General features: G+C 30.4%; 2 protein-coding genes across 2 annotated transcripts; one reads left to right on the forward strand and one right to left on the reverse strand.

Moving 5' to 3' along the window:
* The first annotated feature begins 224 nt into the window (after nucleotides 1-224).
* On the forward strand, nucleotides 225-12,676 carry LOC140175802 (uncharacterized). The gene is made up of 5 exons (XM_072204552.1): nucleotides 225-422; nucleotides 1,116-4,524; nucleotides 4,604-4,708; nucleotides 4,800-4,920; nucleotides 12,256-12,676. Exons 2-5 carry the CDS (start codon nucleotides 4,457-4,459, stop codon nucleotides 12,349-12,351), a joined length of 390 nt encoding a protein of 129 aa, XP_072060653.1. The 5' UTR covers nucleotides 225-422; nucleotides 1,116-4,456; the 3' UTR covers nucleotides 12,352-12,676.
* A 257-nt stretch (nucleotides 12,677-12,933) lies between these two features.
* On the reverse strand, nucleotides 12,934-15,703 carry LOC112717262 (uncharacterized). Its single transcript, XM_025769346.2, has 2 exons — nucleotides 14,438-15,703; nucleotides 12,934-13,098 (listed from the first exon to the last, which is right to left on the reverse strand). The coding sequence occupies exons 1-2, from the start codon at nucleotides 15,701-15,703 to the stop codon at nucleotides 12,934-12,936; spliced, it is 1,431 nt and encodes a 476-aa protein (XP_025625131.2).
* Between the last annotated feature and the right edge of the window lie 1,962 nt (nucleotides 15,704-17,665).

Below are 17,665 nucleotides of genomic sequence, written 5' to 3' on the forward strand. Positions count from 1 at the left end.
AATTTGTAATTTAATTTATATTATGTATATAATTATAGTTATATAAATTTTAAAATTTTATTTTATTTATTAAATTCTAATAATTAATAAAAATAGATAGACACGTACTCACAGGAATATATTAAAATATAAATTTTTATTATTTGCGAGTAAAGAAAAAATGGATTATTGGATTTTATACAGACGGTTGTAAAATAAAATAGAATCTGATAGAATAAAAATTCGCCTCTACCCATCCTATTACAACCTCTATTTATAGTTGATCTTGAGTTGGAATTAAGTATACAGAGTTTAATTTAATTTATAATAATGCATATACATAGGTTTCTTGAGGATGACTTTGACACCTACACAGGACAAATGCAAAAGCCTCATATTTGAGAAGGAGAACCTGAACTTCTTATGTCCTCACATGTTTTACAGTTAAGACAATTTTATTGTTAGCAATAATTTATAATTTATGTGTCTATTTTATTGCCATTAATTTGCTATTGATATTTTATTTTTATTTAGATTTTTAAAATTAACTTTCATACTTATTATTATTATTATTATTATTATTATTATTATTATTATTATTATTATTATTATTATTATTATGGTAATGGAGAAAATCTATAAAAATTAGGAGTAATTTGAGAATAACATATAATAGGATAGTGACAATATTCACTTTCTAATTTATAATTACTCTAATATTAATATTTCATTTTCTTTTCTAGTTAAATATTTATCTTTTAACATGTTTATTTTTTCCTATTTTATGTTAAAATTATATCAGGATAAAATATGTTTTTATTTCTAATATAATACTTATTGAAAAATTTTAATTTTACACCTAACCTTTACAAAATTTTTCAATTTTATTCAAATGTTTGAAAATAAAATTCTATAAAATGAAAGGTAAAGGCTCACATTTGCTATAGTTTGTAAGAGTAGAGCTGAAAGGTTCTATAAATAAAAAATTTTCAAATGTTAGAGTAAAATTAAAATATGTTAAATGTTAAAAAATAAAAAGTACATTTTACCCTAACTATATTAGTGTAAATATATGTGCATTTTTACTATTTTACCCCCTATTAATTGATATATGTGTTGACGTGTTGTGGTTATAGGATGCCTATAACAGTGGTAATGGAGGTCGGAGGATAAGAAATACAAAAATCTTAAAGTAATAGCTGAATATGGTTAAGAGTATGGTGAGGATAACTCAATTCGTGTTATCTATCACGGTTATGGCCACTATGATACCTTCAAGAATTCCAATAACACTACATATTCGCAGAAATGATTACAACTTTGATATATATAGTATAGCCCATCACTAGTGTCATTTTATATATATTTTTAATAAAACTTAATTTTTTCGATTAATAGTTAACTTACTATAACTTATTTTGCTGTAAAAATAAAAGAAAATTACTATTTGTACCTATAAAATATGAATTTCACACAACAAAATTATCAAAACACTAAAATATCACATAAAAATCTCAAATTACCCTTATTTTCACTACTACTACAATCATCCCCTCTCTGTTCTCATTCTTTTTTTTTTATTTGATCAATTCTCCATTTTTCTCATTCTCACACCCTTTTCACAATGGACTTCTATTGCTGGCCTCCCTCAACACTACCGCAATGACAAAGAGACTCACAATCACCACTATACCTTTTCCTCTACCTCCCAAGGCTTCTGACGCCCTCTCTCTCCTGATCTGCTTCACTAAGAAACAAACTTTATCTCTGGTTCTAAAAACCTTGAACTTGTTAGACTCTTTGAAGCGTTGTCGCGCGACCTCCATCACCCACATCGACTTCAATTCACCAACCTTCAACACTGTCACACGACCTCCATCAGCGACGACAAGCTGACGTTGCATAATGCGAGGACGTGGTCTCTGACGAAGAATGGACTCCATGGCTTTGAAAGAAGATTGGAGGAGAATTTCATCCACTGGTAGTTGTTGTCGCCGAAAAACCAGAGGACGGAGAGTTTGTTGAGGACCATCACCGATGACTTCAATGCCTAGTTTCTGCAACGTTACCCTTCAGACCATTCATCTATTTTTTCATTTTCTGTTACCCCTTCATCATTGTTGCTGGTGCTGTTGTTGTTGTTAGAGAATACGGAAAGGAGCAAAAATGAAATGGTGGACTTGCACTTTGCGGATTGAATTTGTGGCTTTGGAACTGTTTCTTCTGCGTTGATATAGTTGCATCAGCTCAATCAACTTTTTGTTCTTCTCCATTTGATGTATTCTGTTATTGTCTATATTGTAACAACATGTATGTTTCAGAGAGAGAAAGAGAGCGAGAAAGAGTAATGTGATGATGTGGATGATAATAAAGGTAATTTAAAATTTTTAGGTGATTTTTTAGTGTTTGAATTATTTTGTTTTGCGAAACTCATGTTTTATAGGTATAAATGGTAATTTTCTTCTTTTATGGGTAGGCGTGTCAGCATTTTTAATTTTTGTGGGTAGAAATAGAAGTTTACTCTATTAATAATTAGAAACAAAAACAACAACGAAAATAGATCTTTCATTCCATAAATATTTTGGCAATGCAAATCAATGAGTTTTTTTTATCTCTTGATCGGTTACATCCATAAAAGTTAGAAAAACTATGTTTGTTGGTAATTCAACAGATTGAAAATATGACACAATCGATTGAATTTCTCATAACAATATGGGATTTTTCAATTTAATCGATTGGAAGTGTTACATAATCGATTAATGGGATAAAAAACATATTAATTCGCATTACCAAAATATTTATGAAAATCACGATTAATGAAATAATTATTTTGTTGTTATTTTTTTAATTGTTAATAAACATAATTAATGAATAATAGAATAATAATTTATAAAATAGATGTTAGATTAATTTTATAATTAAATAATATATAAAAAATTAATTTGTAATTAAAATTAAATAAAATTTATCTAATAATTATTAAAAAATTTTAAAAAAATATTTTATCACTAAAATTATTTAATAGTCCAAATATTACGAAATTTTTTGCCAACTTTTCTGAACAAACTACTCACTCTCATCCTTTTTAATTATTCTCTATATTACCCTTAGCAAATTTCGATGTATAAAAAGCATATCAAATGATTTTATATAAACATAAATTTTATAGACATAATCTATAGTATATAAATTTATAAATTTGTAATCGAATGGTAATTTATAAATTAATTAATTTGATAAAAGGTTATTCAATTATATAGAGTTAAGTTAAATTAAACTACATGTAGTTTTTGTTTTGATGTTATTAAATTGATAAAAAAAAAAGTTTAATAAAAAAAGATTTTTTATTTTTAATATATTTAATAAATTTCTAATAGCTAATAAAAATAAAAATACTAGAAAAATAAGAAATATTTTTTTAGTAAGCTACCATTTACATTTTTTTAAAAGATTTTTTTTAAAAAAAAGATATTTTTTACATAATAAATAAACAAAAAAATATTTTTATATTGTCATATCCAAACATAATTAATAGATAAAAATATATTTTTGCATAAGATATCCAAATATAAGATTATTTATGATTATATTTATGATTTATTATATTTATTTAAGATTATATTTTTAGAGATTTTTATATATAAGTTGAGTAAATTCTTATTTGTTATTTAGAGTTCTTATAATTGAAAAATAGTAAATATTTTTTATGCCTTAATTTTAAATATTTAGATTTTTAATCTTATTTTACAAATAAAGGAGAATTAATTTGCTTATCTCTAACTTTTATTAAAAAGAGGTATTTGAATGGAAATAATTTAAGAATTGTAATTAGAAGGTATTTTAAAGATGAAAATTTTATATTTACTTTGGTTGTTGATTATTATTTTACCTTTTTAATTATTTTATAAAATTACACCACTAACCTTATTTTTAATAAAAATACCTAAACTATCCCACACCACTCCAAATTCTAACACTCCACTCATCTCTCTCTCATCCACCGTCACCCTCACTAACACACACACACTTCTGAAGGAAGAAAGAAAGACGGAAAAGAAAAGAAAGAAGGAAAGGGAAGAGAATGAGGGTTGTGAGAGAGGAGAGAGGAGGGAGACCCGTGAGAGAGTTAGGGAGAGCGCCAAGGGAGGAGGAGCTGTTCGCACCGCCACCGTTGTGTCACATGCGCCGTCGCCACCGTCCATCGCGCCGCCACCATGCTGCATTGTCATCGAGAACAGAGACGCGTAGGAGAGGAAGCCGCAGGTCACTGTCCTTGAAGCTTCCATCGTCCCTGTGCAGAGCCGCCGCCATCATCATCATCGCGGGCTACTACTGCGCATGTGATCGCCGTCACCTCTGAGGTCGCCGCCTCTGAGTCCGTCACCGTCGAGCAGAGCCGCTAGGGAGAACTGTCGCCGTCGTCGAAGCTCTTGTCGCCATCAGAAGCTGCTCTGCCGCCGTTTAGGTCACCGGGAACATGGCTGTGATCACCGAAACCACCATCGGAGTTATCGCTGTTCAGTACAGCCGTTCTTCCTTGTTTGAGTAAGCGTCTCGTTCTGGAATCTTTGAAATCGGTATTTCTGTTTTAAGTTGTTAAGGATATGAGATTTTGATGTTATAGGATCGAGTTCTGGGTCTTGCATGTTGAGTTCTATGAATGTGGCATACTACATCAAGCTGCTGCGTTGTCACTGGAGCTACCACTGCTCTGTTCTCTTGCTTATTTGTAAGTACAGTAAGCTGTTCCTCGTCTCGAACCTCTATAATTGCTATTCTGTTATGTGTTTCTAATGTCCTTACAATGTTAATGCTGTTAGGATTGAGTTTCGGTTCTTGTATACCGAGATTAGAGTTGCTATGGTTGCGGCTGTCGCAGATTGCGCGCCAAGCAAAAAGGTTTTCGTTGACATGTTTGGGTTTTGGGTTCGGCTTGCCAAGGTAGGGGCCCTTTTCAGAAATCTAAACTTTATATTTCATGGTTGCTATATATGGATATTCATGTGAAAATATTTTTTTAGTGATTGTTTAAGTCTTATGTATTGTTTGGTCGTCTTGGATGGATGTGAATGCTTGTTTGATTTGATTATTGTTCAGTTTTGTGAAAATGACTGTTTTTGAAATATTTCTTTAAAGTTATTTCTTCTGAAGTTTTGAAAACGAGTTTGTTTCATTGAAAATGATATGAGTTGAATTCGTTTTCTTGAAGAATAAGAATGATATGAACTTTTGGAATTAGTCTGATTTTAAACTGATTTGGTTTTGAACCCGTGGAAGGGGTTGCGGTAAGGTTTGGTTGGGATCCGGAAAAGGTGGCAAAGTCCAAGTTTTATGGGAGATGCTAGTGAATTTTCATGAAAATTAAGATTCTGTTTTAAGATTCTATTTTAATCTGTTTACGGAAAGTTTATGTTTAAGATTGATTTAAATATGAAAGAACCTATGTTTTGAAGTTTGATTAAAGAAATACTTTTGGAAGAATTTTTAGTGGATTTTGGAAGAAATTAAACTTTGATTAATTAAGTTTGTTTTGCTTTTAAAATACTCTTTAAATTTTGATTTAGCAAGATTAAACAATTTTGGGCCTTTGGGAAGGTTACCGATTTAAGAATGAAATGGAATTGATTTAGAACTTAGTTTTTTAAACATGCTTTGATTTTTGTTTTAAGTCTCTATCTCAATTGACTTGAAATTAAGTAACTACGATTTTGGAAATTTCTAAAGAATTTAAGAAATGATGTAGCTATTCTTTCCTAGAGTCTTGAGTCTTTGCCAAGGTTATTAATTGACAACTCTGATTTAAAATAGTTTAAGGATGATTTAAAAAGCAAAAGATTTGCGTCTTTTCCAAGGGGTTTGATTTTAAAGAAAAGTGGATTATGAACTTGGAACAATTGAGATATGAGGATTATGAATTTTGAAATAAAGATGAGTTTATTTTCTGGTTTTAAAGAAAAAAGTGACTTATGGCTTGAATGATGATTGATTTGATATGAATTGTTAATGAAGTACGGAAATGATGATGAATAAATGAATATATGGCTTTTGCACTTTTTTTATCTAAGATACGAGTTTCTCTGAATAAAGTACCGTGGCTTGCCACCATGTGTTCCAAGTTGAGACTCGATACTTTGTTGACCCTACGTCGCAAGGGTGACCGGACACATATAAATTCACGGGAATGGAAAACCCCCCATTGAGTAACGTTATATATGAATATATGAGTTATGAATGAAATAAGAAAAAGCTATGCATAGACTCATGGGGATGCGCGACGAGAGACAGTCCAAGGGTTTTGACTTGTCGGGTTGGCTTGATAACTGACAAATGAGTCTCATCAGCCATAGGACAGACATTCATCATATGCATCTATGTGACATTATTTGGGTGTACATATTATACTTAATTTGCCTATGTGAATAATTATGTTTAATTGCTAATTACTCTACTTGATGTAACTGCTTGATTGTGCTTGAACATTCCTACTTGTGTTTTTTACTAAAAATTGGTTGGTTTGTGGTGGATTGATTGTTGATTGAATTGTTTGGACTTATAGCCGTGATTGATTACTTGATGGGCCGAAGGCCGTAAATGATTTGTATTTTTGGTTTAGAAAAACATGAAAAACTAAACTAATTCAACCAATTCTTTGACGACTATTCTCTTTTTCTGTCTTTCTTAATTGTATTGTGTATGTTGTTTTTCATTTCTTCATCTCTTTCTCTCTGTCTTCTTTTTTCTTTTCCTTTTTCTTTCAAATAAAGACACAACGTTAGATTTTTACTAAGTCATTTTTACTAAGCTATATTTTTATCTTATTACCAAAATTTTGTATTTAAAACAAAAGTAATTGTCACAATGCAATATTTGTGTATGATATTATGTTGTTTCACTAGCAACAATTAATAACAATTCATATATTATATACCGATTATGTCACATATATACGAAAATTAGCTACTAAAATTAGTTGTCAGTATAAAATATATGTTAAAATATAAATACACATAAAAAATAAATTAAACTACATATATATTTATATATAAATATATTAATGGCCGATTTTAAAGATTTTTATTTTAATAAATAAAATAAATGTAATATTTACCAAAATAAATAATTTTACGAATATTTATTGATTTAAATTTTCTTGTCATATCTCGTTTACACTGTGAACGAGACAATTTTTTACGTATACGTCAGCGTGACACGTGTATATCTCGTTTACACTGTAAACGAGATATGGCATGTCCACGCCTATATATAGAAGTCGTTCACAGCTTAATTCCGGGCCCCCAGTTTGACTTTGTCAACCTCTTTCTTCCCTCTTTTAACTCTTTCTGACAATACTTTTGACTGAATGGGTGAAGGCGTGCCAAGCGGGGAATGACAGCTGTGTGGTCCACCAAACCTCCGAACCTCCCTAATCACAACAAAAAATTTATGCTTACACTATATCTCTAACCCATATCACATATCATACAAAAGTACTCAAATTTACAATTAAATTTAAACTTACCAGTAACCGAGATTCTGGCGAAAGGCCACACGGAGGCTCCATTGACACCCATTGTCAGCTTGATGGCACTGCACATGGTACTTTAACCGGTCGGACTCGATCACCCGGTACTCAGCACTCCTCCGAATACTGTAGTTCTTCACACCTTGAAGTACCGCCTCTCGACTTCTGAACCTGTGTCCGACCCGAAACTCTACACCGCCGTCTAGGCTGTAATCCATTTCACATGTGTCAGAAATCGGGGTCCTCTCATGCATGACGTCCAAATCTAGACTGTGATAGTGACTTGGCACAACCGATAGCGCCGAAATCGGGTGAGGTGGAGGCAGCACATGGCGCGCCACAGCCCCGGTAGGTGTCACCGGCACAAACTCATCCTCATCGCCACCATCGGAAGACTCACTGTCCGCCATGTAATCCTTGTCCAACTCCTCCTCACCCTCCTCTGCCTCATGCTCTGGAATCACGACATGAATGGGCGGTGGTGCGAGAGGTTTGTCGTCCTGCACATAGGTTTCGTGTACGGAACCCCCACTACCACTGTAATCCACCTCGGCGGACAGTTCCATTACCTGTTCATACATGATCCTCCCATGAATGTCGAACATCAGTCGCACATGCTCGTCCCCGTGAAGTCGAAATAGTCGAAACCGGAAGACTCCATTTTCTATGGGTGCCAGCAACCTATACCCCACCCTACCTATCTCCCTCGCTTGTGTACCACCGAGCTTGCTCAATATCAAACTCTTTAAATCCGACAACGTCTTCACACACTGAGTGCGAAACAATATCGGATCCTGACACTCAAATGTCACATCGTTGTCGCCATTTCTCATACGACAATTAGGATAAACAAGCACAACTATGAATGGATTGTTACTGGTCATTCAGCTTTACTTTTGTGAGAAAAACGAGACAGAAAAAGGATATAAAATGTGTATAGAGAATACCAAGGATTAGACATTCTTTTATAGATGATTAATATTTGTCTTTTATTATCTCGTTTACAGTGTAAACGAGATATATACGTGTCACGCTGACGTGTCATATCTCGTTTATACTGTAAACGAAATATGTAAAAATAATCTCGTTCACAATGTAAACGAGATATGACAAAAAAATTTAAATCGGTAAATATTTGTAAAATTATTTATTTTAGTAAATATTACATTTATTTTATTTATTAAAATAAAAATTTTTTTATTTTAATAACTAATTTTAATATACAAATAAAATTTTTAATTATTATATACACAATGAGGAGAGGAAAAAGAATCTTATGTATAATTCTTCTTTTCTTTTTGGCAAAGGACCGGGTTCATGCAAAGCTAGCCATCTTGAACAATTCTCAAGTATCAAAGCACTAAATGAAAAAGAACAAAATTAAAGACATTGTCAAGCCGGAAAAAGAAAATATGTATTTTCATTTTTCTATATCAACTACGACCTTATTGCGGGAAACCAAATGCAGGCCTAATACGGCTGTGTATTATTTTATGGATTTTGTAATCAGGTGATAACAAGAGGGTCATTAATATTATGATTTTACTGACCCATATCCTAAAAGCAATTGTTAAAAATATTTAATAATCTTTTTAAAGAAAATAATATTCTATATTTGATATTATTTTTAAAAAATATATCTTATTTTTTTCTAATAAAACTTTTAAAAATTTTGTAAAAATACTTGTTAAAAATATAAAAGTGTAAGAATCTTATAAAAAGGGTATATAAAATTTTAAACCTTTAATGATATTAAATAAATTAAATTCAACTTTTCTATAAAATTATTTTACTTTATCTTTTAGTAAAATCTGAACCTTTTTATTAGATAATCCTGCTAAAATAATTAGTAAAGCTAAGTTATTTCAACTGAAAAAAGATTGAACTTTTCTTCAATGAATACATTATATATATATATATATATATATATATATATATATTAAAAATTTTAAATTTTAAACTTTTAATAAAACTTGTTTTATATTAAAATGTGTCTTTAACCAAAAAAATTAAAGTTATTAATTAAAAAATTTATTATAAAAAATTATACAAAGCTTGATTTCTAATAATTATTATATATTTATTAAAATAAAATATTAAATTTTTTTAATTAATAATATTTTAATTTGCGCTCTAAAATATATATTAGCTAAACTTTATTTATATTAGAAAAATCTATATTATTGATATAGAGAATTGAAGTGATGATTGCATTGGAAATATCAGGTGGTGTGACATGCACTTTCTTGTCAACTTTCACGCACTCAACTCTCAGCTATGCGTCTTCTCGCTGTTTGTATATTTCCTCTGCCGTTATGAAATTCCATCAGTCTCAAATGTGCCAATTATAAACCCACTTGGAGTAAGTAAACTCACTGGATTTCCTGCCAAAAATTGTAAGGCACTAGTTGATCAAGAAATTATGATTATTATTTGTCGTTTTGTCTCACATCTTCTAGTGTAACCGTATATATTTTTTGGTGAATTCTATGGTACCTATAATTTGATGTCTAATTTTTGTTTAACTTACTTTTTATAATAATTTTTGAATATTTAATAATTATTTATTTTTATATTTTTAAAATTAAATATTAATTTTTAACTCTTTTTAGTAAGTTAGGCAAACACTTTTAAACACCATAACAATCACCATATTTTTTACTTGCAAGTTAAAGATGCAAGTCTTCCACTTCTACTTTTCGACGAGAACATTAAATAATATGACTTGTTATCTGATTTTATCAGAATAAAAATTTAGATACAGTCAATTTTATATGAAATTAATAATTAAGAGTCATTAAATAATTTAACTGATTTAACTAAATTTTTATTTGACGACTTTTAACTTTATGTAAACATAAATTTTTACCTTTTATCCATTTTCAAAACGTAATAGAATCCCATTAATCATAAAACGTCAGCTACCATCGCATTAAACATCTATTGTAAATCAATTTTCTGAAGTAGAATATTTTTGTTCGTTCAGTACAACAAAAAACATAACAAATTCAACAAGCTCCAATAAAAAGTTAAATATTATCAAACATTAAACATAAATATTATACTATTTACAAGTTATAATAATAATATTAAGAATATTATAATTGTTTAAGTTATAATAATATAATATTACAATTAAAACTATTTAAAAAATAATATTCAAAAATATTTTTAATTACTTACAGAAAATGTAATTATTAAAAATATTATTATTTATTAATTATAATAATTACAAATTAAAATAATATTTTAACTACAACTATTTAACTTCAAATATAATATTATAATTAAAATTATCCAAAAAATAAAAATCCAAAGTATACTTTTTATTATTTACAAAAAATAGTTAATTATTAAAATAGTGTAATTATTTATTAATTATAATATTTACAAATTATAATAATATAATGTTATAATTAAAACTATTTTTAAAAAGATAATATCCAGAAGTATTTTTAATTCCTTACAGAAATATATTTTTTAAAACTATTAAATTCTAATTATCATAATTTTCACAAAATGCCATAAGTATCAATATTAGTTCAATTTAAGAATGGATGGAATTAATGCACTCTTCTAAAAATCTGTCAAATCTCATAAAAATTCTTGTCCAAATGTAAATTATCAAAAAACTTCAAAACCATAGGCACCACCTAACAAAAGGTTTTTATTTAGGCAAACAATTACTTGATTAATCTATCAATTTTGTTTCTATACGTGATTATTATGAATATATAATATGTAATGCTTCTCCAAATTGAATAGAAAGTAGAAACAAGCATGATATTGATGCTAGTAAGAGCTAGAATCACTTCAACATTATTATAAACACAATTTATTCCACATTATATTATATATGTCTTCCAAAACAAACAACAACACATGTAGAAAGTAAAAACTAAAGAGTTTTTATGTTTTTATGTTTTTATTTTGTAGAGTTACTAAATAGACTAAAATTTTGAATTTTGAGACTGAAATTTTAGTTCTAATATTTTATAATCAAACATGATATTGAATCTCAGTCTTTCAATTTTTATCTTTATCTCAATCTCTCTGCAAACAAACTCAATCTCGGTGATATCAAAGTGGATTGTTTTGCAGTGTCTCCATTTATTACGCCACTTATTTAGCAAGAACCCTCAACGAGTATCATGACCTATGCTGTGCTAAACATGTTTATTTTCTTGGTTATACTCTTCACAACTTCACGAGGATTATATTCTGAACCATCTCTAAAATATTGGCTGAATTTTTTGGTAATTAAGCGAACAAATTTGATCATGTGTTAAATGTCTTAAATTAGTTCTCTTCTCTTTTCTTTTTTTCATTTTATTTGTCATGGAAAACTCTTCTTCTTCATCACACTGTAACCACATTTACTGTATTTTCTTGCTTCTTCATGGATACGAATTCCATGTACCGAAGAGGTTTGGCTGATCAGTGCGCATAACACTTTTCTTTAGCTGACCAATGTGTCTATTGACGAGAGTCATTGAATTATATATATTTTTTAATCTGACGGCGGATATTCTTCTGAATATAATTTTATGTGATTGACTAGATAATACTTTATGATGTTTTTGTGTAAGTAGAGTAACTTTATAAATATTAATTTTATGATGGTTATTATTGTTATATTTAAAATGTTTTGGAGTATTATATCAAAAAATTAAAAAAAATCAGATATTTAAATTAATTCAAAATTGAGGAAATTTTGTTGGGTAAAATATTTTTTGTTGTATTATTTTGTATAGACATCAGAGATGCAAGGAGATGATTCGTTGAACATCGGAGTGGGGCATCAAGCCAGAGTGAGAGAGGATGGTACTTCACCTCCGATGACGGCCTAGTGTGTGGACAGGATGACTTCTTGGACAATATCGTCGCTGCCAATGCGCACGACTCCTCCTCATCAGCATCTCCAATCCGCAACCGCGTCACGTGTGCAGCAACATCTCTTAATTCTCCCTTTACTCTTTAGTTATTCACCAATTTCAAAGATAAAATGAATATGTATGAGTAGTATGATGTAGGTAGAATATAATGAGGGGAATGGGCATGTAACCGTTTAAGAGCAAGGGTACATACTTGGTTGTTTGTTTTGCTCCTAAGTCCCAAATGTTCCTTCCTTATAACTATAACCATAAAAAAAGGCACTGCCATTTTTTGCTCTCACCCACCACCTTTTTTCTTTTGCCTTTTGAGTTTTTTCTTTTGTCAACATTTAAGCCTCTCCAAATTTCTCCTTCACCACCACTCACTCACTCACTCACTCTCAAATTCAACCTCAAATAAATCATTTAATTAATTAAATATTTCAATAAATACTCATTTTTCTCCTTCCTTTTTTTCGTTTCATTGTTCTTGTTCTTCTTCTTCTTAAGAAAATGTGGACCCTATGAAGAGAGAGAAAGATGAACAGAAACAACAACTCATCGGAATTTGTTGTTGGCGGTAGCAGTGGCGGTGATGGTGAATGGGTGAGAGTGAAGGAGTGTGTGACGGAGTTCATGAAAGGTGTGGCGGAAATGACGGTGGAGCTCGGCAAAGGTTGCAGGGACAATGTGAAACAAAGCTTTGTCAACGAAGAATCTTACCTGGTCAAGAATTTCGGTAGGAATTCATACTTAGGGAAAAGAGTTGGTGGAACTTGTTCCAAGGTGTGTGAAAAATTGAGCTTCTTCAATGAGTATTTACCTAAAGATAAGGAGAAGGAGTTGGTAGCACGATAAAAGAGCGAGTAGGAGAGGTGGTGGGGAGATTTCAGTCATTGTAGAGATAATGGAAGGGACGGTGTGATTGCGGGAAAGGGGAGGAAGAGAACCTGGACTGAAGAAGAAGAAGGAAGTTAGTGACCCTCTATTTTATAAACAATTGAAAAAAGACCCTAAAAAAAAAAACATTTTTATTTTGATGCTTTTTAGTGTTTCGGTGCGCCAAAAAATTTTTTAGTATTTTGGTGTGCTAACACCTCCTGCGTACCAAATCCGTGCCCCTTCTTCATTTTAAGGTTGGCTCTTCTTCCATCTGATCTGTTGTTTGTTTCTGTTTGTGTACTTGTGTTGGCATTATTTTTCTTGAAAATGTCTTTGAAATTATGAGAATGTTAGTAGGGATTCATTATTCTTAGCACGTCATGATCAATGCTATTAACTAGGCGCTACTATTCGACTTATCTTAGAGACTCTAAATTAGATATATTAAACATATAAATATGAGCTTGTATCACTTATCAAGATCATGTGTTAGCCAGATATATAAGATAAGTTTAAGTAATTCAAAGCATGCAAATATATACATACATATATATATATATATACATATATATATATATATATATATATATATATATATACACAGTGGCGGAACCAAAAATTTCATAAGAGGGGGCCAATTAAATATAAAATATAACAAAAAATTAACAAAATATGATTTGTAGCATATATATCAAAAAAGTAATTATATTATATAAAAGTCAATGTTCAACTACATACTTTAAGATTTTGATATTTTTAAACTTGCTCGACGATGCTTCATGGAACTAAAATCATCAATTATCATCTCTGAAGTGAATTTTGAAGCAATTTCCTTTTCAATATATACAATCATACAATCTGCTAAAAATTCATCTTCCATCTTGTTTCGAAGCCTTGTTTTAATAATCTTCATAGCTGAAAAGGCCCATTCAGTTGTTGCTGTTGTCACAGGAAGAGTCAAAACAAGACGAATTAATCTATCAATTAAAGGATATATATTTGATTTTCCTATCTCTGTCAATTTTTGACACAATTCAGCAAGAGTAGACAAATTCTGAAAATCTAGAGCTTTAACCACATCAAGTTCATAATGTTGTAACTCATAATCCAATTGAATCTTTTCTTGCTCAGAAAAATCTAAAGAATAGAAATTCTTTACAAGATTGCATATGTTGCAAACACTGAATAACTTGAAAGCATCTTTAGGATCTAGAGATGTACTCAGTATGAGGAGCTCGGTTGCTTGCTCACTAAATCTACTATTTAGCTCTTTCAATTGAAAATCTATCACGCTAGTAAAAATGTCAACACGATAGTGGTGTTCAACAGTGACAACATCCTTTTTACGACGAGACCGAATTATGTCACTAAAAGAAGCACCCATATCAGGTATCTGAATAGCATGATCATTGCAGAAAGAACTAACTTTCTCCAAAAGTGCTCCCCAACTACTATCTCTTAACTGTTGAATCAATGACTTTGTACTAGAAACCAGATGCATAGCATTCAAAATGTCTTGAGATTTTTGTTGCAATGCTTGACAAAGTTTATCAGTGATTCCCATGATTTCTTTCATCATATGCAAAATGAAAACAAAATCAAATGATAATAAAGATTTAAGAGCATAAGTAGCATCACCACGTTGAGAATATGTAGATCCATTAGTAGCCAAATCTTCCAGAACTGAAGTTGTTGCTCCAAACATACGTAAAAGGCTACAAATTGAGTTGAAGTGAGAGCTCCACCTGGTATCTCCTGATCTTTTTAATGTGCCAATTTGATTTGCTCCTCTTCCTGTTTCAATTTGATTAGTTGCAACTAAATGGGAAATTTCAGTTGCATAAGCAGATCGTAATTCATCATTGCGTTTGCAAGAAGAGCACACAACATTGATAATATTACTCAAACTTTGGAAAAAAGCATGAACATCAACAACTTCTTTAGCCGCAGCAACAAGAGCTAGCTGTAATTGATGAGCAAAGCAATGAACATAATATGCATAAGGACATTCTTGAATAATTAAAGCTTGTAACCCTTTCCACTCTCCACGCATATTACTAGCTCCGTCATACCCTTGACCTCGAACATTTTGAATGTTGAGATTGTGATGAGATAATGCAGAACAAATCTCTTGTTTTAGAGTAGCAGAAGTAGTATCTTTGACATGAACAACATCTATTAGCCTTTCTTTGACAAATCCATGCTTATCAACAAATCTAACAACAAGTGCCATTTGTTCTCTTCTAGATTCATCTCTAGCTTCATCAACAATCAAACAAAACTTTGCATTACCAATCTCATTGCGAATTTCATTTTGCACCTTTCTAGCAAAAACATGTAGAATTTCCTTTTGAATAGAAGGTGATGTGTATATTGCATTTTGAGGAGCATTATCCAAAACAACTGCATCCACTTCTTTATTGTAAGAAGCTAATAATTTTAACATTTCAAGAAAATTTCCTCGATTCTGAGACTCATGACTCTCGTCATGTCCCCTAAAAGCACAAGCTTGAAACGTTAACCATTTGACAGTATCAATAGAGGCTTTAAGACGCAATCTATTGCTTAAAACTTGTTGTGAGCTTTGCTTAGCCAATACTTTGTCAATGTGACATAATTGATTAAGCAAATCTTTACAAGACTTAACAGCAATATTATGAGGAGAATTAAGAGATTTACCCACATGAGATAAAAATGCACAATCCTTTCCATTATTCACTTTTTTCCAATTGCGAAATCCTCCTGATGTGAATGGACTTGATTTTTTAGAAAATAAATAGCATGGAAGACAAAATGCAGCATCCACTTCTGGCGAATATTCTAGCCAAGAAAAACTCTTAAACCAATGAGCTTTGAAACGACGAGGATGACTTTCTAGACCAGAAAGAGGGTACTCATCCATAATAAATTGATATGGTCCAAACTTTATGTATGCTCTACGGATTTCATCTTGTTGATTGATAGGATAATTCCAAATTTGCGGACGCTTTCCGGGATCACGCATCAATGTATCAATATTAACTTGATCTATTTCAGTCCTTGCTATTTTGGAAGCAGGGGGTTGAATATCTTGCTCAACAAGTTGTGTCACAGGTTGTTCAATAATATTTTGAACATTACTCAAAGAATCTGAAGCTGAATTTTGTTCATCATATATTCTCTCTTTTCTCTTGAAAAATGAGTGAATTATTTTCATCTTTGACATTTTTAACTTAACTTGAACTATCTAACAAAAAAAAAAACAAAAATAATTGCATATATATTATTTTCTTAAAAAAAATATTAAACCTATTGAGCAATAACAAATAATTTTAGAAACACAAATATATAATAACCAAAAATAAAGTTATTGATTTACCTGATTATTTTTTGTTCCAAGTCTCACAAAAAAATAATTCTATTGAGTTTTGTCCTCACTTCAATCTTTGAACACTGTCCATTATAAAAAAAAATAAATTAATTATTTTAAATAAATAATGTAAATAATACTTGACATTGTCATTAACTTAAAAAAAATTGAAATATACCTCTTTGAATCTTTGTTGTGCATTCAATGGTTAATATTTTGTTGTTCACTTCTCTTCAATGGTTTTTCTTCATATGTCTTGTTTTGGTATGGAAAGAAAATTAGAATGAGAAGAGTAGAAGACCAAAAGTTTGGGAATCACTAAAAGAGAGAGAAAAGTGGCGCTATGCCTATGATAGTTTGAAACAAATATTTGAAAAATGTACTAGGGTTACTTTAATTAATAGTATGGGCTTGGGCTAGTATAATAGAACCATTTTTATTAATTATTAGAATGGGCTATTTGTTAACAAGAGCAACAATAATTCAAATATCTAATACATAATGCAGTTTTTAGTTTTTTTAATTTATAAAATTTTGTAAGTTATATTTTTTTTAATATTATATATAAAAAAATTTAATATTATTAATTATTACTATTTACTATTTTTTTAAAAAAAATTTGGGGGGACCATGGCCACCTTAGGTCCCCCGTGGATCCGCCACTGTACATATATATATATATATGTATATATATATATACACAAAAAGCACATAAATATCATATAATCGCCTATAGGCTCAATTTAATACAACATAGAGTTTCATAGAGTATATCAACTGCTTATATATATATATACATATGGACTCTGGAACTTATATTATCAGGCCTTGGCTTCACAAAAGCCACCCTACGCCGGGACCCGTCTAGCTTATATGATCATGCACAAAAGATACTAACACACTAAAAGTCTATACAAGGCAAGGACAAAAGACTACTAAATTACTGATAGATGATAACAGGAGGAACTTGTCCACAAGTATAAAAAATCACTCAGAGACACGTGATTTTGCTGTTACTGGCCTCCTCGGTTACTTCTGCCTCCACCTCATCAGATGAAT

The sequence above is a fragment of the Arachis hypogaea genome, chromosome 10 (genome assembly GCF_003086295.3).
Source record: "Arachis hypogaea cultivar Tifrunner chromosome 10, arahy.Tifrunner.gnm2.J5K5, whole genome shotgun sequence".
Classification (NCBI taxonomy): Eukaryota; Viridiplantae; Streptophyta; class Magnoliopsida; order Fabales; family Fabaceae; genus Arachis; species Arachis hypogaea.

Coding starts and splice junctions, on each gene's coding strand:
- LOC140175802 (XM_072204552.1), top strand. CDS start 4,457: ATGGCTGTGATCACCGAAACCACCATCGGAGTTATCGCTGTTCAGTAC. Junction 4,525..4,603: donor AGCCGTTCTTCCTTGTTTGA/GTAAGCGTCTCG, acceptor TTGATGTTATAG/GATCGAGTTCTGGGTCTTGC. Junction 4,921..12,255: donor TTTGGGTTCGGCTTGCCAAG/GTAGGGGCCCTT, acceptor TATTTTGTATAG/ACATCAGAGATGCAAGGAGA.
- LOC112717262 (XM_025769346.2), bottom strand. CDS start 15,703: ATGTTAAAATTATTAGCTTCTTACAATAAAGAAGTGGATGCAGTTGTT. Junction 13,099..14,437: donor ATGCTTTCAAGTTATTCAGT/GTTTGCAACATA, acceptor ATTCTTGACCAG/GTAAGATTCTTCGTTGACAA.